Source organism: Narcine bancroftii, chromosome 13, assembly GCF_036971445.1.
Source record: "Narcine bancroftii isolate sNarBan1 chromosome 13, sNarBan1.hap1, whole genome shotgun sequence".
In the NCBI taxonomy this organism is placed as follows: domain Eukaryota; kingdom Metazoa; phylum Chordata; class Chondrichthyes; order Torpediniformes; family Narcinidae; genus Narcine; species Narcine bancroftii.
The window spans coordinates 8336068-8363116 of record NC_091481.1 but is presented as its reverse complement, the minus strand read 5'-3'; the positions used below and the strand labels follow the sequence as shown (position 1 = coordinate 8363116).

Here is a 27049-nt window from a genome sequence, read left to right as displayed (position 1 = left end):
GCCAGCGGAGGGAGCGCCCACGCCGTCCCTGCCAGCGGAGGGAGCGCCCACGCCGTCCCTGCCAGCGGAGGGAGCGCCCACGCCGTCCCTGCCAGCGGAGGGAGCGCCCACGCCGTCCCTGCCAGCGGAGGGAGCGCCCACGCCGTCCCTGCCAGCGGAGGGAGCGCCCACGCCGTCCCTGCCAGCGGAGGGAGCGCCCACGCCGTCCCTGCCAGCGGAGGGAGCGCCCACGCCGTCCCTGCCAGCGGAGGGAGCGCCCACGCCGTCCCTGCCAGCGGAGGGAGCGCCCACGCCGTCCCTGCCAGCGGAGGGAGCGCCCACGCCGTCCCTGCCAGCGGAGGGAGCGCCCACGCCGTCCCTGCCAGCGGAGGGAGCGCCCACGCCGTCCCTGCCAGCGGAGGGAGCGCCCACGCCGTCCCTGCCAGCGGAGGGAGCGCCCACGCCGTCCCTGCCAGCGGAGGGAGCGCCCACGCCGTCCCTGCCAGCGGAGGGAGCGCCCACGCCGTCCCTGCCAGCGGAGGGAGCGCCCACGCCGTCCCTGCCAGCGGAGGGAGCGCCCACGCCGTCCCTGCCAGCGGAGGGAGCGCCCACGCCGTCCCTGCCAGCGGAGGGAGCGCCCACGCCGTCCCTGCCAGCGGAGGGAGCGCCCACGCCGTCCCTGCCAGCGGAGGGAGCGCCCACGCCGTCCCTGCCAGCGGAGGGAGCGCCCACGCCGTCCCTGCCAGCGGAGGGAGCGCCCACGCCGTCCCTGCCAGCGGAGGGAGCGCCCACGCCGTCCCTGCCAGCGGAGGGAGCGCCCACGCCGTCCCTGCCAGCGGAGGGAGCGCCCACGCCGTCCCTGCCAGCGGAGGGAGCGCCCACGCCGTCCCTGCCAGCGGAGGGAGCGCCCACGCCGTCCCTGCCAGCGGAGGGAGCGCCCACGCCGTCCCTGCCAGCGGAGGGAGCGCCCACGCCGTCCCTGCCAGCGGAGGGAGCGCCCACGCCGTCCCTGCCAGCGGAGGGAGCGCCCACGCCGTCCCTGCCAGCGGAGGGAGCGCCCACGCCGTCCCTGCCAGCGGAGGGAGCGCCCACGCCGTCCCTGCCAGCGGAGGGAGCGCCCACGCCGTCCCTGCCAGCGGAGGGAGCGCCCACGCCGTCCCTGCCAGCGGAGGGAGCGCCCACGCCGTCCCTGCCAGCGGAGGGAGCGCCCACGCCGTCCCTGCCAGCGGAGGGAGCGCCCACGCCGTCCCTGCCAGCGGAGGGAGCGCCCACGCCGTCCCTGCCAGCGGAGGGGATTGCAACTTATTGGCAGTACAAAAAACTGTACTCTTGGAGATAAGTCCACATGTAAACGAAAAAAGTAAAACAGAGGAAAAACAAATCAATAAAATTAAAAAGTAAGAGTCCCTGACTGAGTTTGTCATGGAGGAGTTTGATGGTGGAGGGGTAGCAGCTGTTCCTGAACCTGGTGGTTAAAGTCTTCTTGACCTTGTACCTCTTTCCTGATGGTAGCAGCGAGGACAGAGCATGTGCTGGGTGGTGAGGATCCTTAATGATTGTTGCTGGTCTCTAACGGCAGCGTTCAATGGTTGGGAGGGTTTTGTCTGTGATGTCCTGGGCTGTGTCCACTATCTTTTGCAGGGCTTTACACAAGGGGGGGGGGGGGGGGTTTACTGGTCAGCACACTTTCCACCACACCTCTGTAGAAATGTTCTGATTTCTTTAAATGTTGTCAAGTGACCATTCTTTACTCCAATGACATTTCCGACCAATACCTTGGGATGACTTTAATTTGTTTAAGGTCGCTAAATAAATAGAAGTTCAGGTAAAGCCTTGATAACATTGGGTGGAAATGAACAGTGCATCAAAGCCCTTTAGTGTTGATGTCATTGTGACTGAAATCAAAAGAATCTGAGGACAGTGGCTAAATATATATGTATATATTGAGCCATTCAAAAAGGTCACTCCTAAATTGTCTATAATGAAGTGTTTCCTGTAGCTGGTGAAAGGAATGTTTGAGAACATTTGGGATGAAGTGTTGCTGACGCCCATGACAAGAAGTTTTCCTTTGCATCATGTTCAGGAAATTAAGTAACTTGCTCACTAGTGCCGAGGGCTTTAATTGACGCAGCCAAGTGGCAGAGATGGATCCTCCTGGAAGTAAGCACAGCTTTGTACAAAAGCGCTGTCTAGTTTGTGAATTTCCATCTCAACGATGCTAGAGGTGCTGCTGTTGGAAGGCGGAACATTGCAGCTCAGTACAGGCCCTTCAGCCCATGATGTTATGTCGACCATAGAACACTACATCACAGAAACAGACCCTTCGGCTCTCCTAGTCTGTGCCTAGTCCCACTGATCTGAACCCAAACCAATGTAAACCTACTCCACAGCAATCTAAATTTTCCCTCCCTCACATCCATAACTCTTATTTTTCTTGCATCCATGTGCATTATTTAAGAGTTTTTTTTTCAATATCCCTTTTGTTCAGCCTCCACCCCTAGCTCTCTGTTTAAAAAAAAACTTACCTCGGAGATTTCTTGTTAACTTTCCACCATTCTCCTTAAATGGACGTCCTCTGGTGTTTGCTCTTGTCACCCCAGGGGAAAAAAAAGGTGCTGGCCATCCATTTCATCCAAGCTCCTCCTAATCTTATCATCATCATGGCTATCAAGGTCCAGGATAATGGTCTTCATTCCTATACGCTCTTGGAAAGTGACCCACAGAGTGAAGATGCCTGAGTGTATATTTGTTTAACGTGAACTTGATGTTGCACTCCAACACTTCACAAATCAACCAACTAGTTCCAATAGCATGGAAACCACGACGATTGGAGCTGATGGATTGGTTGCCGCCTTCGTCTGCCTTCACAGCCATTGAGTTCAGAGTAATTTCGACCACCTGTTCCAATTGATCGGATTGTTCTTTGTCAGGGACCTCACCCTCAACCTTACTGCCATGGGTGACCCTACTGAAGCGTAGCTCCAGACAGCATTGCTCTCGGGATCTCAGGACCACACAAGCTTCTCCACCACGGCCAGGTGACAATCCACAGAGAACTTGTGTATCTCAATTAAGTCTCCTGTCACTCCCAAGGAGAAAAGCCCTTGCTTTTGACATCCTGGTGAATCTCCTCTGCACCTTGTCAACAGCATTGGCATCCTTCCTGTAATGTTCCTGTTGGACTCTGCTCTGACTTGAATTTGGTGGGATTCTAGTCCATGAAACTAGATCTTATCAAGTTAAGTCAAGTTTATTGTCCTCTGATTGCACAAGTACAACCCAATGGAACACCATTCTCTAGTCCTCTGTGTAAAACATGTAAGTTCATTGGGTGGCACGGGCTCAAGGGCCAAAAGAGCCTGTTATCGTGCTGTGTGTCTAAATTAAAATTAATCTTGACAATTTTGGATAGATATTGGGAGGGCCAGTGTAACCCGCTCAAGCCTCCTTCACAGGTTAATTCCCAACATAAGGAGGAAGATCAGAGACTTGCTGGCACAAATCCTGTTTGACAGGACCTTCAAAATGTGAAAGAAATTGATCAAAAAAAGGTGCCCCGTTGCCTTCAGTGAACCACTTGCCTCTAAAAGACTTACATTTGCTCTAATATTGTGCATGGGGATTTTCTTTTCCTCTCTGCAATACTCTCAAACCTTTTTACTGATGAACTGCACCACTTCCTCTGAAGTAACTTCAGGACCCTTGGTTGGGAGTAAAATCCCGAGAGTATCTCATAGGAAAGCAGGATCAGAGAATTTACTTTTCGGTGAAGTGAATGCACAGGACATGAAGCTGCCGGGGTATTTAGTAGTACCTGTATCAAAACCATTACTAACCAAACCATTTGCACAAAAAAAATGTAAAAAGCAGACGGTATCTCAAGAGTTAGGAAATGTGGAAATGGTAGTTATGTGACAGTTGAATGATGAATGAAGGAGTGTAATGATTTTTGGAGCACTGCAAGACATTTTGCAACCAGCGTAAAGATTAAGAGGAAAATGCCTCTTGTTTCTTCTGAGAGGCCAAGATAAAGTGTCCTTTCTAGCTTTTCACTTACCTTGGGGCTGGAAGACATGGCATGGATAAAGCAAGCTCTGAATATTACAGATACTGTATTATATCTGAGTGCCTCCGGTCCAAAACGTTGACTTCCTATTAGTCAAATTTACTGTCCTCTGATTGCACAAGTACAACCTGACAAAACGGCCTCCTCTGGCCCTCAGTGCAAAACATGCAGACACACAACCAGACCTACTATACATAATGCAGGACAAGTATTTCATCTAAACATTGCTTTATTTATTTATTACTTTCCAAGGATGCTGATTTTTATTCCAAAATGTGCTGCTCTGGACCCCAGCTTCTCTTCGTCTTTGTATCTAGCACGGCACAGGTCCTTTTTAGTGTTGATTCCATTGGTTCTCTCCATAGCAACGTCAAAGGAAATTAAAGGAGGAAAAACCTTTTGGGGCAGCACTTTCCAAACCATGCACAAAATGAAGGGTTTTTGTTTTGAAGTGCAACTTCTGGAATGTACGAAACACACCAGTCGATTTGTGCATAGCAAGATCCCACTTTTAAAGCTGTTTTATTAGCAATGCTGGCTGAGGGATAAATATTGCCCCGGACACGAGAAGAGTTCCCCTAGTGTTTTTATGTTAAATACTGTGCCAGGGTCTTTGTGCTTTGAGTGGGGGGGGGGGGACAGGACTTAAACGAGTTCAGCTTTTTTTCCCCCTCTTTGAAAGCATTTAGTATTGTAAAGCCCTCACAATGAATAACTGAAGGAAAGATGGTGTTCTCCTGGGAGAACTAAAACTAGAGTCCTGATCCCACAGCCATCCATATCTTAAGGGTGCATTTGCTTTTGATCGTAAATCCAAGCGAGTCTCTGGTGCCATCTTGTGGGTTTGTTATATTTAATGGGAAAGTTTGGAATGGGTGCTGTGCACGGCCCTCCAGAGTGGAGGAGGACTGGACTTTCACTCGCAAGCAGTGAATGGAGCAGGTAGAATCCGATAAAGGTCTCGAGCTGAAGACCACTATTATTTATGGGGGACTCAACCCACCTTTATTATTGAATGTTAGATAATCACCAGACAACCAACACAGGGAAGATTTGTACCCTTTGTGTCTGCTTACTGGGGGTTTGTGCTTTAGATGGTTTCATAGGGGAATGGGGCAGTAATATGAAGAGAGAATCTATTAGCTACCTGTAATCGAAGCTGGGAAACACACGTTTGCGTAGCAATCTATTGGTGAGGGTGGAAGAGCCATTGCCAGAGACCCAGTCTCAGTCCTAATTTTGTGAGATAAAGGATTAAACTGTGTTGGTCTGTGTCACCTTTGATTGCTGTGTGAGCTTGTTAAAAATGCTGGCGGAGCTCGGCCGGTCTTTCAGCATCCATAGGAGACAAAGATATATTGCTGACGTTTCGGGCCTGAGCCCTTCTTCTTTGGAGTTATGAAACTGTGCGCATAACGAAGGTACAATTATTCAAACTTTTTCTTTCCGCACACATAATCACAGAGCACCTATGGAATAGGGAATACTTAAGGTGATATGTGAGTGGAAAGAAAACGTTTGAAAAGCGCTACTCTAGATAAACTCTGAGACATTGACCGTTTCTACCCACGGATGCTGCCTGACCTGCTAAGTTCCTCCACCATTTCCTTGTTTGCTCAGGGTTCCAGCATCTGCAACTTTTGTTTCTCCAGTAATACAGTCAAATTTACTGATCTGTCCTTGCCATTTTCCCACATTCGCACTTTCAGGGAAAGGACAAAATCTGATTAAGATTTCTGAATTAATCCACAATCCAGAACCACTTCTGGTAACTGTAACTCTTCTGTAATTGTTAATTATCCAACGGGGTGTGAGAATAATATCTTCTTCCTCTAAGGTTTAAACAAGCTCACAATGAAACAATCACAAATTCTCAGAAGTAAATATGTCCTTCTAATTGCTCGTTGTTTGCACTGATCTCTCCTAGTTTCGGTGGTCTCGAACTTGATTACTCTCTTACAGAAAGGACCTGGTATGTAGCAGGACCCTGACCCCTGAGCTGAGGGTTCAGCTATCTACTCAAGTGCTCATGTGGAGAATTTCAACTATTACCATTTATAAATTGTGTTGGGCAAGGGAGCATCTGCAGCATTTGTATTTGTTTTTAAATTTAGCAATACAGCATGGTGAGCAGGCCCTTCTGGCCCACGAGCCCATGCCACTCAAATGTGACCAAATAGCCTACTCGCCCCGTGCATCTTTGAAGCACGAGAGGAAACCGAAATACCCGGATCAAACTCGCAAACACTGAGAGAATGTACAAATCCCATAGAGGCGCGTCAGATTTGAGCCTGGGTCACTGGCACTGTGATAGCATTATGCTAACTGCTGGGCTACCCGTGCGGTTGTGGAGGTGAAAGAGGCCAGAATTTATTTCCCATGGTGGGTGAAGGCACAAACGCTGTTGAATGGGGAATTCCAGGGTGTTGATTCGGCAGCAGTGCCAGAAAAGTGATTGGGTGGTGTGGAGGGGAGCTGAGATATTGGTGTTAGCCCCATTCTGGTTTGGGAGGTGCTGTTAAAGGAGTTGTGTAAATTCTGACAGTCGAGGCATCACAGGGAAGTAATTTCTAGAACTACTGGAACCTTAACCTGCTCCAGGACCATAAAAGATATCCCAGCGCTATTGAAATAGTGTACATTTTCACTAAACACAGTGAATATTTGTCTTTTTCTATTTAATTTCAGATTTCTTGTCAGAGCACATACATACCATCACATACAACCCTGAGATTCTTTATCCTGTGAGGAGGCAGAATTGCCAATTATTGGTAGTGCAACAAAAACCAACTGACTCTCATACACATGTAAAGGAGTAAGGAAATATAAACTGTGCAATACAGAGAGAAAAAAATCAATAAAGTGCACGTAAGAGTCCTTAACTGAGTCCCTGATTGAGTTTGTTGTTGAGGAGTCTGATGGTGGAGGGGGAGCAGCTGTTCTTGATCCTGGTGGTGTGAGGCTTGTGGCACCTCTACCCATTGGGGGTCAATTAGGAAAAGCTCAGGCACTCCTGTCATTGCAAACAAATTAGTTGAAATTTGTGTTGAAACCCCCTTCACTGTTTACTCAACGTTTGTAAAAGAACAAACTCTCCAGAATGCTCAGCCTACCCTCCCCACCCCCCGCCCCACCTCCTTTTTATTTCAGGCGCCTGCCTGTTTTTGCTCACCTGTCAAAGGGCCCAGGCCTGAAACGTTGGCCACCCTTTACTTCCAGGGCCTGCTGAGTGACCTGCTTAAGTTTTGCCAGCACATTTGTGTAATGTACTTTGAGTTGGCAAATGGACCATGACTGTGTTAATCTGAACTAATAGAATGTCATGACTTACCATAAAAACATTGATGAATATTCTGTACATTTTCAGTCTTGAATGAATAAAATATTTTTGAAAGTTTTAAAAAAGTAGCTGCTACGATCCATGCCCTCTCATATTCGAGCATTTTAAATACTGCCAATAAGATCACCCTAATCTCCCATGAAGGGTGTGTTCTGCTGAATAAGATAAATAAGAGAAGCAGTTTCAAAGCGGGGATTTGCATCTGAAAGGTTACACACAAATCCATCTGGCTCCTAACCTCGCTTGTGGCCCATTGTACGTGGAAAGCCAACCTCAGAACTGTTTGGTGTGGGGTGATGATGGGATGTGGTGTTGAGGTCATTAGTATTGCTGCTTGCCTCATGGAATAGGATTTTTGGGGAGATGAGGGGGGAGGGGAGCTGAAGGCAGACGGTTTTTTTTACACAACTCTGGGAAAAGTAATGAAAGATAAATAGATGGGAACAATGACTTTTCACGCTTGGATAAAAGGGTGGCACTTGAAGAATCCCTCAGTGGAACAGTTCTGCTGTGCAGTTAATTGCACTGAGAGACAGGTTTTGTTTTGAGACATTTTTTTGCTTCAGACTTCCAGCAGTAAAGTGAAGCATTGTGTTCACAAATCTGTGCCTCACTAATTGAAAGTGAAGGATTTTCTTTGCTGAATGTATCACATTCTCCTGTTCCATTCTGACAATGGCGAATGGTCACTTCTGCTCCACTGCAGGGTACCATGGATTCACCTTTTGTTCTTATTAGCCAAAGAGTTGTAGCCTTGCAGTGCAGGAAAAGGCCTTCAGCCCATGATGCCTATGTTAAATTAAAACTGCACGTGGTAGAAATCCTGCATATTTCCCGCTTCTTGCATTGATTTCTGCCCTTTGTGTGTATAGTTGACTGTAATATAGTTCGAAGCCTCCTGAGGTTGGGAAAGGGACTGTGGAACTGCAAATGTCGATCTCTTCCAGAACTAAAAGTGTTGGCATGAAGCAAATAAATTCTACAATGGGCAGGGTTGGAGAAGTGCTGGTGTCTTGGAGGGTTAGACCCTCCAAATGTGGTTCAGGAGCATTGTGTGAGGTCACCTCCAGACACTTCATTTTGTCCGTCTCTAACTTTAGGAAAAAGTTTGCTTTACATTTCAAAGGATCCCAACTATTTGTGGCAGAAAAACCGAGCAAGGTTCTAATTTAGAATTAAGTTCTAAGTTCTATTAATCATTCTAAGAGAAGAGACCGACTCGGAGACACCACTTTGGTATTGTTTGGATCAGGCTCCTGCCGTGATGCATTTCACAAATATTTCGATAACCGCTATAAAAATTGTCCTCCAGAGCTACTGATGGACAGAAATAATAAAATGTTTTCCACATTAATTTTTTTTAATGAATTTTGAAAATGTCAGAATATATGCTGGAATCTGGAGCTGATACCTACTCAAGCAGCATCAGTAGGAGATGAAGAATTTGGCCAAACCCTTCATCAGAATATGCATTGCTTGCTATTTAATACCAAGTCCACAGGTTGGTATTTAGATGTGTTATGGTTACTGTGGCCCAGACATTTGACGAGAACCCTTGTGGCCCAGAAATACTACCATTTTCACCATTACCTCTGATGAAAGATAAAATGGTGGGACTGCTGTAATGACCGAGCCAGCGTGGACCCACAGAGGCAAGGAGCAGCGACAAAATGCACCCCCGTTGGGTCCAGCTGCCCAGTCTGACTGCCTTCAGCTCTGTACAGGCTTTAAACAGCCTGTTAAAGGAGCCAACCATAGTTTATTTTAAAATCCTGTGATCCTAGGTCCGAGGCTAAGATGGCAGCACCCACAAGGGGTTGCAGATTCTGGAGAAGCAGGAATCTGGTGCCCAGACCCCCCCGTTCCCATTTAGAAGGAAAAACATCGGAGATGACTGACGGGATGGTGACAACTCTGGTGGACCCAGCAAGGGACTCTGAGGCTGGAAGAACACACAGGTGATGGGCTGTTGGCAACTCAAGGCAACGAGCCCATACAGGCTGCTGGTGACTACAGTCAAGGGACTCGCACCAGGTTGCAGACAGCTGGAGACTGGCTCAAGACTGGCTGAAGGGGTACTAAGTATTGGAACAGAGATGCGAGAGGGTGCCGAGGGTGCTGGCAGCTTCCTAACCATGTCAGATGTTTGTATCTGGAGCTCAGGTCACTGACGGTTTGGACTGAAGCTATTTGGTTGCGGGAGTGCTGGAGACAAATCCATGCAACTTTGAGGGACTTTCTTTTTAGCCTCTGACTGCCAGAGGTTCTGGGTAATTTCTGCTGATGGCAAATCTTAGTCAGCCTCATGGCTGAAATTTCATGAAACATCACATTTTTGGTTTTATTACATGTCAGCAAAATAATCTTGCATAATGGCAACTTGTTTGAGGCAATTTACAAATAACAAAGTTCCAGGAGTTTTTGTTTTGCATTCTGAGCATCAGTGGCAAGGATAACATTTATTGCCCATTCTTGGCTGTCTTCAAAGTTGATAGTGAACTGTGTCCCGATCAATTCTCAGCTCTTCTCTCCTGCCCTCATCCGTATCCATCAATTGGTCTTGGCTGTTGGCCTGTGCTCCTTCTTCCCTCTTTCTCCCCCCCCCCCCCCACCTTTTTATTTGGGCGCCTGCCTGCTTTTTTTGCTCATACCTTGATGAAGGGCTCAGGCCTGAAACGTTGGCTATACATCTTTTGACGCTGTGGGGCCTGCTGAGTATACCAGCACTTTTGTGTGTTATTCTTTGTAGATAATGGTAGTGCACTTTGGGTCATTGGGATGCCAATCGCACACGTCACAGCAGTCCCAATCTCTAACCTGCTCTTATAGCTACAGTGGCTTGTCCAGTTGAGTTACTGCTCAATGCAAACCCCTCCACCCCACCCTCCTCCGGATGCTGATTGTGAGGAACTTGGTGATGGTAATAATGGCACTGAATATCAACAGTAAATGGTTGAAATCTCACAAACCCCTTCCCAACATTGAGAGAAAAGGAAAAAGAATCTCAGGTTGTATGTGATGTCATGTTATGTACTCTGATAATAAATCTGAATCTTGTTCGAGATGTGGCAGAAATTTTGCCTATCCATTTTTCCTCAGTGCCTTAAGATGATGAGTTTATTGTTATACACATTGTACAGCATACATAGGACGTAACAGGTACTTATAAAGAAAAACTACAACAATAAATTAATGAAATTAAAAGATTCCATAAATGCACGAGATAATATTCACAGTAATACTAGTGTACCAAGGGTGCAGTGTAACGTTAGCCAAGTCTTGGTTTAAGCCAGTGGTTCTCAACCTTTTTCTTTCCACTCACATACCTCCTAAAATAATCCCTATGCCTCTGGTGCTCTGTGAATAGTAAGGGATTGGTTAAGGTGGTATGTGAGTGAAGGGAAGGTTGAGATCCACTGCTCTAGACCCAGTTGTTAGTGAAATGTTTTGCTTGAGAAAAATTGTCCCATTTCCTTTGGAGTTATGAAACCATGCACATAACGAGTCAATTAGGTATGATTAAAATAGTGGTTCTTCAAACCTTTTTCTTTCCACTTACTTACCACCTTAAGCAATCCCTTACTAATCACAGAGCACCTAAGGCACATGAAGTGGGATGTGAGTGGAAAGAAAAATGTTGAAAACCACTGGTGTACACAGATGTTAACAACCACATTTGCAGATGAATTTGACTGTTGTGCAATCATCTCTACTTAAGAATTTGTGAGTGAAGGTTCCGGAAAAGAAATGACGGCAAGAAGGTTTATGAAGCATGTGGTCAGGGAAATGTAAAGCAACAATAAGATGAAAGGAAGGGAACTGATGGCAATGAGTCATCAGTGGGGAAAATGATCCCTGCAAAATAACAGGAAAGAAGCCAATGACCAATAACAAAGTATTTTCAATCACACAACACAGTACAACCCAGTCACATTGGACTTGATACTACAGACTTATCACAACCAAGGTCTACAATACACTACCTGCCATTCCTTCTCTAATGGGGGCATGGCTCAGGTGCTAAATACAACTGCCCCGATCTTACCAATGATTCCTCCAACGTTGTTCACAGCAGGGTTCATCTCAGGAGTGAAGGGCAAAATTGGAAGAGCCCAAGTAATCACTAGGTGATTAAAGGGGCCAGTGGTCAGGTGGGCACTAATGGGTAGGCAGAGTCCAATTTTGATTGGCAGGTGATGCAACTTCCGACGAGGTTCCAGACAGAGGGCTTTCTTGGCTATGGAGCTTGTGTTAAGGGACAAGGTGAGATTTTCCAGGGAACTTGATATTCTTGACAACCTCACTTGCATGCTCTCCCTGAGGTCAGAATTGAACCAGGTCTCTGGTGCTGTGAGACAGCAACTCGACGCATGTATCACTGCGGCAACCCAATGGTCCTTGCTCAGAAACCGTAGACTATAAACTGCAGTATTCCAAGGGATTTTAGAAGACCATTCTTTGGAAATATTTTTAAAGTGAACCTTAGCTTTGTTAATAAACAAGCATGAATACAGCTGCAAACTGTTAAAATTCACTTTGCAAAGCATGAAAACTCTGTTACAGCAAGAGACACTGCCACGTGCAGCTACTCACCTAAAGGGAGTCTGCTGCGTGGCTCACGGGTTGCACATTTATACAGATATATTTCCAGTATTCCAGAACATTCCAACAGACTTTTCTATATGAGTACATATTTCTTAGAATTCTCTTGGAAATTCATTAATCAGGGTCATGCCCCTTACCTAATAGTTAATGGTCTTTTTTTTTTACTGTCTTTGCCAATTATGGAGTGTTTGTCCTTCATAATCTCTTTTAACCTTTCTGAATTATCAAAAAATGTCATGGAATGTTCTCTGCTATGCTATTTTGGCTACTGCTTTAAAGCTTGCATTCTCAATACCATGAAATATCTTGCCTCCCTTGGAGATGGGGGCCATCAGCCAACCTGGTGTGATCCTGTCCATGCTTAATTATTCTGTAGGCAGGAGTGGACAGGAGTCAGTTCAAGCTGCTCCTTGTGTATGCAGATTCCTGAATGTGAAGACTTGGATCCAGGGATAAATTTGGACAAATTCCATCAAAGATTTTGGATATTCAACCTGGAAGATCTACAGGTAGCCTTTTAGGAATTCTAATTCAAAATATATTCCTGAAAAGTTACCTGCAGTTTCTCATTCATATTGGGCCTTTTAAAATAGTAATACTTTGCAGGAATATTAACGGAACCACAAGGCAGGTGACCAAAAGCTTGGAGTAAATTTTGGACCGTGTGTTAAAGCAGGAGATGGGAATGCAGGGAGGTTTAGAGACAGAATTCCAATAGATTTATTCTTTTCATGAGATCTAAACATCCACTGGCAAGACCGGTATTTGTTACCCCTGCTTATTTGCTCTTGAGAAGATGATCTTCTCGTATCCCGTCTGTGTTGGTTGAATTAAGACCCTCTGATTTTAAGCCACAGGTAGTGAAGGAATCACACAGTTGCAAGTGTGTGATTTGGAAGGAAATTTGAAGTTGCCTTTGTCTTGTTAACGAGTGCACTTAAAAACACACAGGAATGCTGGAGGAACTCAGCCAGATAGAGGTCCCTGTGCCAGGCCACAACAGCGCCACGCAGATTTGATGGTGAGGTTGGATGAGAGTGGAGATGAAGGGTTCCAAGGAGATAGAGATTGGAATGATTGAGGGGTGTCTTGAAGTCGAGATGGTTGCTGTGTCGGCTGCAGTTGGAAACATAAAGTTCTGAGCAGGCAGAAGGCCAGACTGAGGTGGTGGAAGGTTTAAAAGCAGAGAAGGGCAGCTGCCTGATTTTTACTCATACTTTGAAGAAGGCTCAGGCCCATATCTTCGGTAACATATCTTTACCTCCTATGGACACTGCGAGACCAACTGAGTTTCTTCAGCATTTCTCTGTGTGTTTAACTCCAGTCAGCATCTGCAGTCGTTCGTGTTTCATTGCTTTTAGTTAAGACCTACCTTGAAAAGGTTCTTCCTCTCTCATCGAAGGGAGTTCTGTGAGAGTCTCTCTCACTGCTCTCCATCTGCACCCCCTGCTGCACTCAAGCTTTACAACCATGTACTCACCCAGACCCGACAACTCTCAGACATCTCCTCTTACTTTCCTCTCCAACAGGACCCCACTAAAAATTCAGATGCATTTTACTTATACCTTAAGTAAGGGCTTGGGCCCAGAATATCAGTAATATATTTGACCTTCTCTGAACTCTTCCAGTATTTCTGTGTGTTTTTACTACAATCACGGTGTCTACAGACTTCAGTGTTTCACTCCGCACTTGTGTATTTGACAATAAATTCTAACCCTCCACGTCAATTAGATACACTACAATAGTGGTGTATCTCAGTAGAAGTTATGGGAATTGCTGCTGGGGAAAAAGAACTAACAATTTTGTATGTTTTTTTAAAAAGTCTGTAGATAACTAATGACCTAAGCTTCAAGGAAAATGTTCAGTATTGCACTGCATTCATGAACTCCCTTTCTATAGGAGTGCCACTTACACAGAACGTAAGCACACTAAGCCTTGATGAATGCTGTGAACTTCAGCAATTATTTACAAGGTAACAGAGAAATTGGCCCCAGACCTTTTAAAGTATGATTCACTCTAGTTTACTCACAAACCGGATCCTCTAGTTAACATTGCGTTTGGGTGGGAGCAGTCTGCTTGCTTCCTCCCTGTCTGAAGATGGATTCCTGACATAGTATGTGGACTGGCCAACTAGAGGAAAAGCCATATTGGATTTAGTTCTGGGGAATGAACCTGGCCAGGTGGCAGACCTCGCGGTGGGGGAGCATTTTGGTGAAAGCGACCACAACTCCCTTAGCTTCAACATAGCAATGGAAAAGAATAAAAACATTCAAACTGGGAAAGTGCTTAACTGGGAAAGAGCTAATTATGAAGGGATGAGGCAGGAACTAGAGAGAATAAATTGGAAACAGAAGTTTAAGGGTGTAAGCACAGAAGTAATGTGGAGAAAGTTTAGTGACCACTTGTGCAGGGTTCAAGATGGATTGTCCCACTGGGACAAGGAAACGAGGGTAAAAAAAGGGAACCGTAGCTGACAAAACATGTCAGGCAACAAGTCAAGAGGAAGAAGGTCGAGGAGGCAGGAAACAGGAAGGGCTTGTGAGAAGTATATGGTAGCCAGGAAGGAGCTTAAGAAAAGACTTAGGAGAGCTTGAAGGGGGCATGAAAAGGCCTTGGCAGGTAGAATTGAGGAGAACCCCCAAGGTATTCTAGCTGTATGTGAAGAACAGAAGGATGATGAGAATGAAGGTTGGGCCGCTAAAGGATAAGGGAGGAAATGCATGGAGACCCTAAATGAATACTTTGCATAAGTATTCACAAGAGAAAAGGAACCTTGATCACAGTGAGGTTGAAATTGAATAGTCCTGTGTCTTGGACAATGTAGGGATTAAGGAAGCAGAAGTGTTGTATCTTCTTAACAACATCAAGATTGATAAATACTCGGGGCCGGATGCGATACAGCCCAGGCTGCTGTGGGAAGTGAGAGAAGAGATAGCTGGGGCAATAGCTATGACCTTTGAATCTTCCTTGGCTGCAGGGGAGGTGCTAAAGGATTGGAGAATGGCAAATGTAGTCCCCTTGTTTAATAACAATGATAGGGAATTATAGACCGATGAGTCTTACGCTAGTGGTGTGTAAATTAATGGAGAGGATTCTTAAGGATAGGATCTGAGCATTTGGAGAATTGGAGTCTACTCAAGGATAACGTGGATTTGTGAAGGGAAGATCTAACTGAGTTTTTTGAAGAGGTAACAAAAGAAATTGATGAGGGCAGGGCGGTAGGTGTGGATTTTAGCAAGGCATTTGACAAGGTCCCCCACGAGAGACATTCAAAAAGTCATGAATCATGGGATCTGTGGAAAATTAGATGTTGGAAGAAAGCAGAGAGTAATAGTGGAGGAAAGTGTCAATGGAATACTGAATGGATCTGTTCTGGGACCCCTGCTCTTTGTGATTTTTAATAAATGACCTGGATGAAGAGGTGGATGGATGGGTCAGTAAGTATATGGACGACACAAAGGTTGGAGGAGTTGTGGTTGGAGATGAAGGTTGTCAAAAGTTAGAAACAGGATGCAGAGTTGGGAAGAAAAGTGGCAGGTGAATTTCAATCTGGATAAGTGTGAGATGATGTATTTTGGAAGGACTATGCAGAAGGCTGAGTACAGAGTTAATGGTGGGTTACTTAAGAGTGTGGATGAATAGAGGAATCTTGTGGGTCAAATCCATATATCCCCCAAGGTCGCCACACAGGTTGATATGATCGTTAAGAAGGCCTAGGGACATGGAATTCATTAATGGGGGATTGAATTCAGGATCAGAGAGGTCATGTTACAACTCTACTAATCTTTGGTAAGATCACACTTATGTTCACCTCATTATAGGAAGGATGTGGAAGCTATGGAGAGGTGCAGAGGAGATTTACCAGGATGATACTTGGATGGGGAAACGAGTCTTATGAGGCAAGTTTGCAGAGGTGGGAGTGTGGAAAGATGAGAGAAAACTTGATAGAGGTTTACAAGATTGAGAAGCATAGATAGGGTGGACACCCAAAGCCCGTTTTCTAGGGCAGGATGAGCAAACACCAGAGGAGACATCAGGAGGGAAGTTTAGGGGAGACATCAGGGTAAGTTTTTTTTTTAGTTGTGGGTGCCTGGCATGCATTGCCAGGGATGGTGGTGGAAGCAGAAACATTAGGGGCATTTAAGAATCTCTAAGACATGTGGATAAAAAAGAATAGAGGGTTATGGGCTGGGGGTGGGGGGGGTTGTTTTTTTAGAGAGGGTATATGGGTCAACACAACATCGAGGGCCAAAGGGCCTGGACTGTGCTGTATTGTTCTATGTTCCATGATTAGTATGAGCAGTTCATTTGGTGGGAATATTGTCTTGCATGGGGAGGAGGTGGCAGTTTTCCAAGACTGATTGAGTTACGACAGTGAGCTACTTCTGATTAGATTAAGCCTGCCCGTTATACACATTCACTGTGCACTTCACATCTGAACCGATGACATTCCGATATTTAAAGCTCTTTGAGATGTTTGAGAAATACTGCTTGATTATTATTACAGCTGCATCCCTGCTCATTTGATATTTATTTAATTCTGCTGAATTAATTCTAGTTGTGAAGTGCCCACCTATGATAGAGAATCGTTGGCAGTTTTGCCTCACACTAAAGCATATCTCCCTTGAATGGTCTGGAAATCCTAGTGTGTCTTATACCCTGTAAACAGATTTAAGGCCAGTAATTTTGGCCGTGTAGTGGTGCAGTGAGTAGAGCCACTGCCTTCCTGTGTCAGAGACCACAGTTCTGTCCTGATCTTGGGAGCTGTCTGTGTGGAGTTTGCACCTTCTCCCTGTGACTAAGCCAGGATGCTTTAGTTGCCTCCCACATCCCAAAGCTCTGCAAGTTGGGAGTTTAAATTGGATGCTCTAAATTGCCTCAATATGTTGGTGATGAGATGGAACCTGCAATATTGTTGATGTGGGATTAATGTAAGTGGGCGGTTGTTGGTCGGCACATACTTGATGGGCTGAAGGGCTGGTTTCTGTGCTGTATCTTGAGTCTATGAATCATGTTGTCATGTTGATATGTGGAGGTAGGGACAGGATTGGATAAGAGTTAATTTGTACTATTAACAGCACAGAAATAGGCCCTTAAATTTAACTTCTCCATTTAAGATTCTTTTATGGTCAAGTAATAAACAGAAAATATATTACACAAAATTTCCTTTGGTTTGCTGTAAGGCTGGCAAAGAGTCACCATTAGTGTTGCCCATCATACCTTGAGGAAGAGCTCAGCCCCAAAATGCCAGTACTATATCTTTCCTTCCTATGGATGCTGTGAGACCTGCTGAGTTCCTCCAGTATCCCTTGTGCTTTTACTTTCCACCATGAGTTTTGCCCAGTGCCCTATACAGAAAAAAGGAGCCAAAGAGAGTCCGAGTGTCTGTGGATTTGCCTCCAGTGTGTTGCATCCAAGTCAGCTATTTGAGTTTCTGGTCAACGCTACTCCCAAGATATTAAGGGTATGATGAGAGCAAGGGCTTTGATTCTCTCGCTTGAATACTACTTGCTAATCCAAACAGAATGTTGAAACCAAACACAGCCAGCTAGAGGAATTCAGAAGGTTGAGTAGCATCAGTGGGAGAAGGAGAATGGTGGGATGTTTCAAGCTGAAACTTATCATCAAAACAGAGGAAAGCAGCAGAAAGAGGACAGGGGAGATGGGGGGGAAGGGGTCCCCAACATAGAAATGGCTAACCAAGCAGGGTTACAAGCTGAGGGACAGAGGCAGTGGACCGACAGGCATAGGCAAGAAGATCTAAGTCGTAGAGTGGATAATTGGGGGGGCAAAGGTCGCCAGTGCTGGATTGGATCGTGGCAAACAACTGAGAGTGATTGTATAAAAGAGAAAACAGGTAGAACCTGAGGGAGGAACTTAGGGAGTGGAGAGAGCAAAATAATCCAGTGGGGAGATGGGGGTGAGAGGGATAGAATGAAGGAGAAGAAGGGATGGGAAGGATAGGAAAAGCAGAAGGGGTACAGAAGAAGAGAGAGGGGATTCATTACCTGAAATTTTTTTTAAAAACTCTGATTATACCAGAGATTAATCCTCTGGTGAGACCACACTTGGAATATATTGTTCAGTTCTCGTCACCCCATATGTCCTCTGGTGTTTGCTATTCCTACCTTTGGAACAGGTGCTAGTTGCCCACCTTATCATAATTTTGTAAAGCCTCTATTAAGACTCCTCTCATCCTTCTACATGCCAAAAGTTCCAGCTCTGCAAACCTTGCCTCATAAGACTTATTTGCCAATCCAGGCAACATCCTGGTTAATCTCCTCTGCACCCACTTCATAGCCTCCAAATCCTTCCTGTAGCGAGACGACCAGAACTGAACTCATTACTCCAGGTGTGGTCTTACCACATGACCTCTCGACTCTTGAACTCAATCCCCCTTTTAATGAAGCCCAACATTCAATAGGCCTTCTCAACTAGTCTGACTAACTTATCAACCTGTGCGGCAACTGGGGTGAGTCCTTAACCGTCTTCCTTACAAGAGGTAGCACTCCAGCTCTTGGAGAGCTTTCCACTTAATTCCCACTGACTTCAGGCCTCCCTTAATCCACAACTGAAAAAACCCTCACTGATATCCAGAGCTGCTTCACCTCCACCCAGAACACAGCGATGTTGGTCTATTTTAGACCAGGCAGTGATGAAGTGTGAAGCTGATTTCTCTTGGCAAGAGCCAAAGGGGGCATCAGGGAACAGAATATCAAAGAGAGTGTACCACTGTCTCTTTGAAGGATGATGTTATATTGTGCATGGCTCAAATGAACAGAACAGGAAAGAGGGACTGAATGTCCTGCTCCTCTTCCAATAAATAATTCTGTATTCTTCTTACTTCAGCAGGTTTCTGGTCGTTTATTAATGCTGACACCAACACAATGTCTACGATAATGACAAATACAGCAGTGAGCCCCATGACAGATTCTAACCAAATTCACAGCACCAGTCTGAGTCCTGGGAACATATTGAGAACGAGCACTGCCTTCTCAAATATGACATCAAATCAAGTCAGTGTGGTAAACGGTCTAACTTCTACACCAACTCTTCTTCCGATTACTACTCAAAGATTGAAACAAACAGAAATGACAAAGAACGTGGGGACAACTGCAAGTCAACATCAAAGCTCAACACACTTCATTGCTCTTTCAAAATCAGATAGACAAGCCACTACGATTACACGGGATATTGCAAATGGTGCAGCATTAGGTAAGGAGAATGATGGCAATCTGTTCCCTGAGGCTAGCATGAAATGAGCAATGCAATCGGATATCTGCCTGTAAAGCGCCAAGACTTTATGAACACCCATTGCCCACTGACAGGAAGGTCAGGCTCCCTGTGAGTTCCGCAGGCTAGCCACTGGCGCACCTTGCATTGCTCCTCTGTCATTGGGCTCTGGGTGAGACGCTTGCTGTTGATTGGATCCAGCCATGTATTTGATGGGAAAATCCTCAGAGACATTTCCAGCCATGTTCTCTTTTGGGATGGGGAGTGCCCTCTTATCCCACCCCCAACAACAAGGTTTTCTAAGCACATTATAGCGCCTTTCAGCCCTCGATGTTGTGCCGATCTATATATTCCTATGAATAAAAAAACCGAAACCCTCTTTACCCCGTAACCCTCTATTTTTCTTTCACCCATGTATCTGTCTAAAAGTCTCTAAAATGTCCCAAATGTTTCAGCCTCCACCACTATCCCTGGCAAGGCATTCCAGCCACCCAACCCTGAAACTTTTCTCCCTTCGCTTTGTACATATGTCCCCTAGTGTTTGCTATTCCCGCTTGGGAAACAGGTGCAGGCTGTCCACCTTATCTATGCCTCTCAGAATCTTGTAGACCTCTATTAAGTTTCCTCTCATCCTTCTTCAATCCAAAGAGAAAAGCCCCAGCTCTGCTGACCTTGCCTCAAAAGACTCATTTTCCAATCCCAGCAATATCCTGATAAATCTTCTCTGCACCCTCTCCACAGCTTCCACATCCTTCCTGTAATGAGGTGACCAGAACTGAACACAATAATCTCAGCAGAGATTTGTAGAGTGGCATCATGACCTCTCGACTCTTGAACTCAATCCCTCTATTAATGAAGCCCAGCATCCCATAGGCCTTCTTAACTATCCTATCAACCTGTACAGCAATCTTAAGAGATGTACAAATTTGAACCCCAAGATCTCTCAGTTCCTCCACACTGTTAAGTATCTGACCATTAAGCCTGTGCTCAGCCTTCTGGTTTGACCTTCCAGAATGCATCACCTCATACTTATCCAGATTGAACTCCATCTGCCACTTTTCCGCCCAACTCTGCATCCTGTCTGTATCCTTTTGCAACCTTTGAGAACTCTCACTTTCCACAACCCCTTCAACTCAGTATCATCCACAAACTTGCCTCCCAACCCTTCTGCTTCTTCATCCAGGTCATTTATAAAAACCACAAAGAGCAGGGGTCCCAGAACAGATCCCTGTGGAACTCGCTAGTCCTGATCTCCAGGCAGAATACTTTCCGTCCACTATTACTCTCTGCTTTCTACATGTAAGCCCATTTTTAATCCACACAGCCAACGTTCCATGGATCCCATGCCTCAAGACTTTCTCAACTAGTCTCTCATGGGGTACCTTATCAAATGCCTTACTAAAATTATCTGTCAATCATCTGTGTATTTAACAATACCGAACTAGAACATTTTCCTTTTGTATAATATTTTCCCCACCATAGATTAAAGCTTAGCACCTTATTCCATTTTTCTTCCCTGACTTTTTATTTATGTTCTCCCACTTCCCTCCTCACTCGAAACCATTCAAAGACCCGGAATAGCCCAAGTGCTTGTTGCTTCCTGTGGACCCGTGATCTCTCACCACACAGCAATCGCACCAAAAAGCCCAAGGAGTCTACCCATGGGACTTGATTCCTCAGAGGAATAAGGTGTCAGGTACACCAGGGACTCTCTGTCCATCCATCCCAAGCTGAAACAAAGGGGAATATTAACATTTGCTGTTGTGAGTCTGGTGGTCTGGGTTCCAAATGAGACCCTGTCATGGAGTGCTTGATCAGCTGCTCTTTCCTTAGAAAATTTCCAGCATCTCCTGTTTTCAATCCGATGATCCAGTTAAATATTTTTAATTAAAGTTTAGATTTCATATTTATTGTCAGAGTACATACATGACATCATATACAACACTGAGATTCTTTTTTCCTGCAGGTGAGACAGAATTTCCACTTAAATGGCAGTGCAAAAAAAACTGATATAACGTACACATGTAAACAAACTGTGCAATAGAGAGGGGGAAAAAAAACAAGAAGCAAATTGCAGAAGTTAGAGTCCTTAAATGAGTCCCTGATTGAGCTTATTGTTGAGTCCGAGGGTGAAGGGGTAGCAGCTGTTCCTGAACCTGGTGGTGCGAGTCTTATGGTACCTGGACCTCTTTCCTGATGGCAGCAGCGAGAACAGACCATGAGCTGGGTGGTGTGGGTCCTTGATGATTGCTGCTGCTCTCCGATGGCAGCGTCCCCTGTAGATGTTCTCGGTGGTTGGAAGGGTTTTGCCTGTGATAATCTGGGCTGCAGGGTTCTCCGCTCGGGGGAATTGGTGTCCCCGTATTGTGATGAGGCTGGTCAGCATTCTCTTCACCACGCATTTGTAGAAATTTTCTAGGGCTTCCGATGTCACACCAAATCTCTGCAAACTAATTTAGAAATATAGCACAGTAACAGGCCCTTATGGCTCACAAGCCAGTGCTCCCCCAAAATACACTGATTAACCTACAAGCCCTGTACATTTTTCTAATCTTCTTCTGATCCTTGCAATGATGATAGAGACGGGATAAATTCCTCTCCTGCAGAAGCATAAAATGTTGCAGAGGGCACTGTTGATCATGTTCTGTGAAAGTGTCTGGGCCATACAAAGGACCCAAACTCCTCTGCCATTTGCCCTTCAGGGTGTTACTTGTTTTTTTTCTTCTTTCTGGGTACTTTTCCCACTGCCCTCTTAAAGTCACCATTGAATCGGCTTCCTCCACCCTTTGTGACAGTCTATTCAAAGTGCATTCCAAGTCACAGAGAAAATTTTAGATTTAAATTTAGACATGCAGCACGGTAACAGGCCATTTCAACCCACGAGCATCCAATTGACCAACAACCCCAGGGACTTTTTGAAGGGCGGGAGAAAACTGGAGCACCCAGAGGAAACCCACGCAGACATTAGGAGAACATAAAAACTGCTTACACACGGCGTGGGATTTGAACCCCTGTATCGATTATATTACACTAACGACTACGTCAACTGTGTCGCCCTGGGAAAAAAAATCCTTGACTCCCCACTGCCTTTTGTTTTACCATAAGGGGTGACCTTATGGCGGTTTAGATCATAGAAAAGTAGTCCATGAAGTTGTGTTAATCTATGTAAACTTAATCTAACCCTTCACAACCCTTAATTTTTCTACTTCCTTGTGACTATCCAAGAATCTTTAAATGACCCTATTGTACCAGCCTTCACCACCACTCTGGCAATGCAATCCCAGAAAACTGATGAGGGGAGGGAGTACCTCTGATGTCTCTCCTAAACCTTGGTCCGTTCACTTCATGAGAGACACATTCGGCACTGTCACCTGAATGTCACTTCGCACACACCCGCAGCCGGCTCTGGAGCCGCACTCTCCCAGCTATTCCACCTGAAAGCGGCTTGACAGATAAGGTAAATAGTGTACTTTCAGGATAAGGGAGTCTAAAACAAGAAAGCATAGACTTAACCTGAGGAAAGGAAGATTTATAAGGACCCTGAGCATAAAGAGTGATAGACCTTCCAAACTCGCCAACTCTGCAGGACCTTGTCAAAGGCTTTGCTAAAGTCCACATTGTTGATGTCCACTGCCCTTCTCCCCAACTTTAGAAAATAATTAGGACAGAATTTTGGAAGTCAAATTTATTGAGGATAAATTTGTTTGAGAGGACTGCACTTAACCTTTTTACAACCTTTGAACTCTTGTGTTAAACATTTAGTACTTTATGCAAGAATATGAACAAGAAAATGGGTGGCACAGTTGGCGCAATGTGGTTACAGCATCAGCGGGTTTGAATCCTGCGCTGTCTGTAAATAGTTTATACGTTCTCCCCATGTCTGCATGTGTGCTCTCTGGGTGCTCCGGTTTCCTCCCACCATTCAAAATGTAGGTTGATTGGGTGTTATTGGGCGACGTTCTCGTGGGCCATTAGGGTCTGTTAGTGTGTTGTATGTCTAAATGTAAAAGGTTGTCCCAAAATCACACTTAAAACATTTTAGAAATACAGCATGATAAGAGGCCCTTCTGCTCATCAGCCCATGCTGACCAAATTCACCAATTAATCTACAAACTCCCATACGATTTTGGATTAACAGATGAAAATTTTAGCTTTGCATGCTGCATAATTCATTGGGTGTCAGGACCTCCTTAATGTTACTGAAGTGACACCTGCTTGAAGCCAAGTTGAGCAGGGTTTGAATGCATATCTAACTGACCTTAAGATCAGTGTGCTGGAGTCAATTTTCCAGAGAGAGAAGGTGCTTCCTACATTCTGGGAAGAACAAAATCCAGATGAGGGCAGCTTTGTGTCACCCCCATTGAGAACTCACAACTTTGGGGACTGAGCATATTTAGCATTGGCCAGCAAATTAAAGGACAAAGTAAAACCACAAAGCTGGGGAAACTCAACAGGTCAAAGATAAAGATACATAACCAATGTTTCAGGCTTGAGCCCTTCATCAAGGTATGAGCTCGAGCCCAGAACGTTGGTCATGTATCTATATCTTTGACCTGCTGAGTTTCTCCAGCTTTGTGGTTTTACTTCAATCACGGCATCTGCAGACTTTTGTGTTTTACTTCAGATTAAAGGACACACTCCACCCCCACCCCCCCCCCCCTTTCAGGCAGTAGATCACACGAGTTTAACCAGATAGATCCCCCCCCACCAATGGTTATGAGTCTATTGAACAGACCTTCATTAATAAAATGATTATGTCCTTGCACTGTTTTAACTGAACTTTTCTGCAGAATGTGACGTTCTGCGATCTTGCTTTATTTTTATTTACCTGTTGTGCTTGACTTGCCAGGAAAACACACTAAAGAAAGATTTTTCATTGTATCTTCAAACACGTACAAGTTCTCAGACTCCAGTGCATTAACCCTCAGGTTATTGGATCTGTGGAGAGTTGGTATCGGTCTAAATGTAGGTTGGAAGTGGTTTTGGAGACTGACCCAGTTGGTGGGCAACTCGCTGGTGGAGCGAAACAAGGAAGTCTGCAGATGCTGTCATTCTAGCAAATAAGCAAGATTGCCGGAGAAATTCAGCAGCTCCCAACAGCATCCATAGGAGGCCAAGATATATCTTGTCGAAGGGCTCAGGCACAAAACCTGAGTTTCCTGGCCTCCTATGGGAAACCTACTGAGTTTCTCAACCAATTTTGAGTATTTACTTGCTGGTGGATTTTATCACCACAGCAGAGTGACCTCCAATGTAATATCTATATACAATTTGGACATCAAATTTAATCATCTATGTGTGGCCTCTTTGCTTCATTAGCATTTTGCTAGATTTAATTGAAAATATCCTGATAACACCTTTCATAACCTTGATGTCTCAGAGCACTTGCCTCCTGACGAAGAGTGGTCACTGTTCTAAACTAGGGAAGACGGGAAATAGTTTTTAAATAGCAAGCTCCCAGAGATATTGTAGCCTAGCATACCACTGAAATCTTCCTTACGATAAATTCCCAAGGGATTTTTGGAGACCTGGTCAAACCTCTCATTGAAGGATATTATTCTGTTCCATCTCTCCCTCCCTTCCTCTGTCTGCACTGGATCATTGACCCTGATTTTTGTGTTTGGGCCTCTAAATTATGGCTTGAGCCCATCACCTGAAGGCAAAGAATTCCATTAAATTAGGGTTCAGTGAATCCTTTGAGAACAAGTACAATGCAGTGCAGAATGGCCTGTTTTGACAGTACTTCTTCTTGGAAGATAAGCCCAAGGGTGGTACGGTTAGCTTAGTGGTGTCACAGCGCCAACGATCAGGGCCAGGTTTTGATTCCCATGCCATCTGTAAGGAGTTTGAACATTCTCCCAGTGTCTGTTTGGGGTGTTCCTGCTGGGTCCATTTTATTCCCACCCTTCAAAATGTACTGGTGGTTATAGAGCAGCACAGGCTGAAAGGGCCTGTTACCCTGCATTAAAATGTTAAAATACGCAGGTTTTAATAACAATAATTTGTAAATCTTCCCCTAACATTTAAGCATTTCTCCACAGCCAGAAGCTCAGAACAAAATGTTTATTGGAATTGGGATGTTATTTTAATGTATTCTAAATCTATTATTTGCAGGGAGCACCAGTGCAGGGATTGCAGAAAATACCAGAACCACAGCTGCAACTGATCGAGAAGCAACCACCACCACCTTAAAATTAATGGAAGTCAGTTCCAGCCAGGTAGCACCAGTGGGATCAACAGGTCCGAAGGAATCCAGTAGTCAAACTCCAACTGAGCAAATAAGCGTTACCTTTGCAAAAATACAAAATGCCTCGTCTGCAAGGACTAACCCAACTCCATTAACTGGAGATACAAAAAATGCAAATGTCCAAACATCGACATTTATGTCATTTAAAGTACAGATGCCTCTGGCTAACAAAACGACAGATAGTGACATGAACGTGAAAAATACAGTGGAGAATTCATCAGATGTGACTGGAAGTGTGAACGAAGGTGCATTGCAGAGCGGAACGACTGACGTGGCCCAGATGAGTACGATGTCAAATATTGCAACAGGAGATCTGAAGAAAAAGGCGGATAAATTTGAAGGGAATGACGTCATTTTATCAGAGGTAATGGAAAACAGTCTAAGTGTACAGTTCTCATCTCTCCTCAACATTTCTCTGTTCTTGGAGTGGTGTCTGTAAGATACCATTCCGCTGTACAGTTCCATGTTTCACAGCAGTTGAAAAAGAAATTATCTTGGACAATCTACTTAGCAACTGAACCCCCACAGCTCTCTTGGATAGAAAATTCTTCTCCTCTCAATCTTGAATGGCTGACTTGCTTTCTGAGATTGTCAATCATGGCTCCACGTGCAGAGGAGACATAAAACTATGTCAACCTCTGTAAGAAAATGTGCACATGGCAAAGAGATGACCTTTTATTTTACTAAACTTTAGGGAGCTTACTTAATCCTTCTTCACCGGACAAACCCCTTACCAAGATTCAAGCTGCCAATCCTTTCTCTAAGAAGGCAATGAGAAGCCTGGGGATGCTGGGCTCTCATGCAGCACAGAAACGTTCTGGAGGAGCACAGCAGGTCATGCAGTATCCTTGGAAAGCAAAAGGCAGCTGACATTTCTGGCCTGAGCCCTTATTCAGCTGAATCTTCTTCACCCTTGAAGAAGCTGTGGATACCTTGAAGAAGGGCTCAGATCCGAAACGTTGGTTATTTCTCTTTGCCTCCTACAGAGAAGAGCGGCTGCGCTCTTCCAGCATTCTGTGTTTTTAATACAATCACAGCATCTGCAGATTTTCATGTTTCCCATCCCTGCTGAATTTCTCCAGCACTTTTGTGCACTAAACCTTCCCCTATTACAAGTATACTCCTTAGGCACTGACCAAACCCGTAGATTTTTTATTTGTTTTCAAGTAAGCTCGTCGGCATTCAAATTCTTTTGCAGGAAAAAAATGCAAAATTTTGTGTGCCTTCATAAATGTTTGCTGTACCCAGCACGTTATTTCCTTACAAGGTCCCTTTGAACATCTTCCCTGATCGTTCATTTAATGTAGTGGTTGGCGCACCAGCATTTGGGACTTGGGTTCAAATCCCACGCCGTCTGTCAGGTGTTTATACATTCTCCCAGTATCTGCATGGGTTTTCCCCGGGGGCTCCGGTTTCCTCCCGCCCTTCAAAGCGGGCGTGTAGGTCAACTGAGTGCAATTGGACAGTTCCGGCTCGTGGGCTGAAAGGGCCTGTAACCGTGGTAAATTTTACCAACTTCTCTATATCCTCCTCACAATGCCACCCAGCAAATCTAAGGATCACACTTGATCCCTTCATC

At 45.2% G+C, this 27049-nt stretch overlaps 1 protein-coding gene across 5 annotated transcripts in view; it reads left to right on the top strand.

Moving 5' to 3' along the window:
• Window positions 1-27049, top strand: part of podxl (podocalyxin-like) — a 230836-nt gene that overhangs the window by 161518 nt on the left and 42269 nt on the right. For 3 of the 5 annotated variants that reach the window (XM_069910128.1, XM_069910130.1, XM_069910125.1), the window contains 2 exons: window positions 18840-19205; window positions 25338-25834. In XM_069910128.1, the coding sequence (XP_069766229.1) occupies window positions 18878-19205; window positions 25338-25834 (825 nt within the window). In that variant the 5' untranslated portion in view covers window positions 18840-18877. The remainder of the gene's footprint in view (window positions 1-18839; window positions 19206-25337; window positions 25835-27049) is intronic. The other 2 variants (XM_069910129.1, XM_069910126.1) reach the window with 1 other exon arrangement.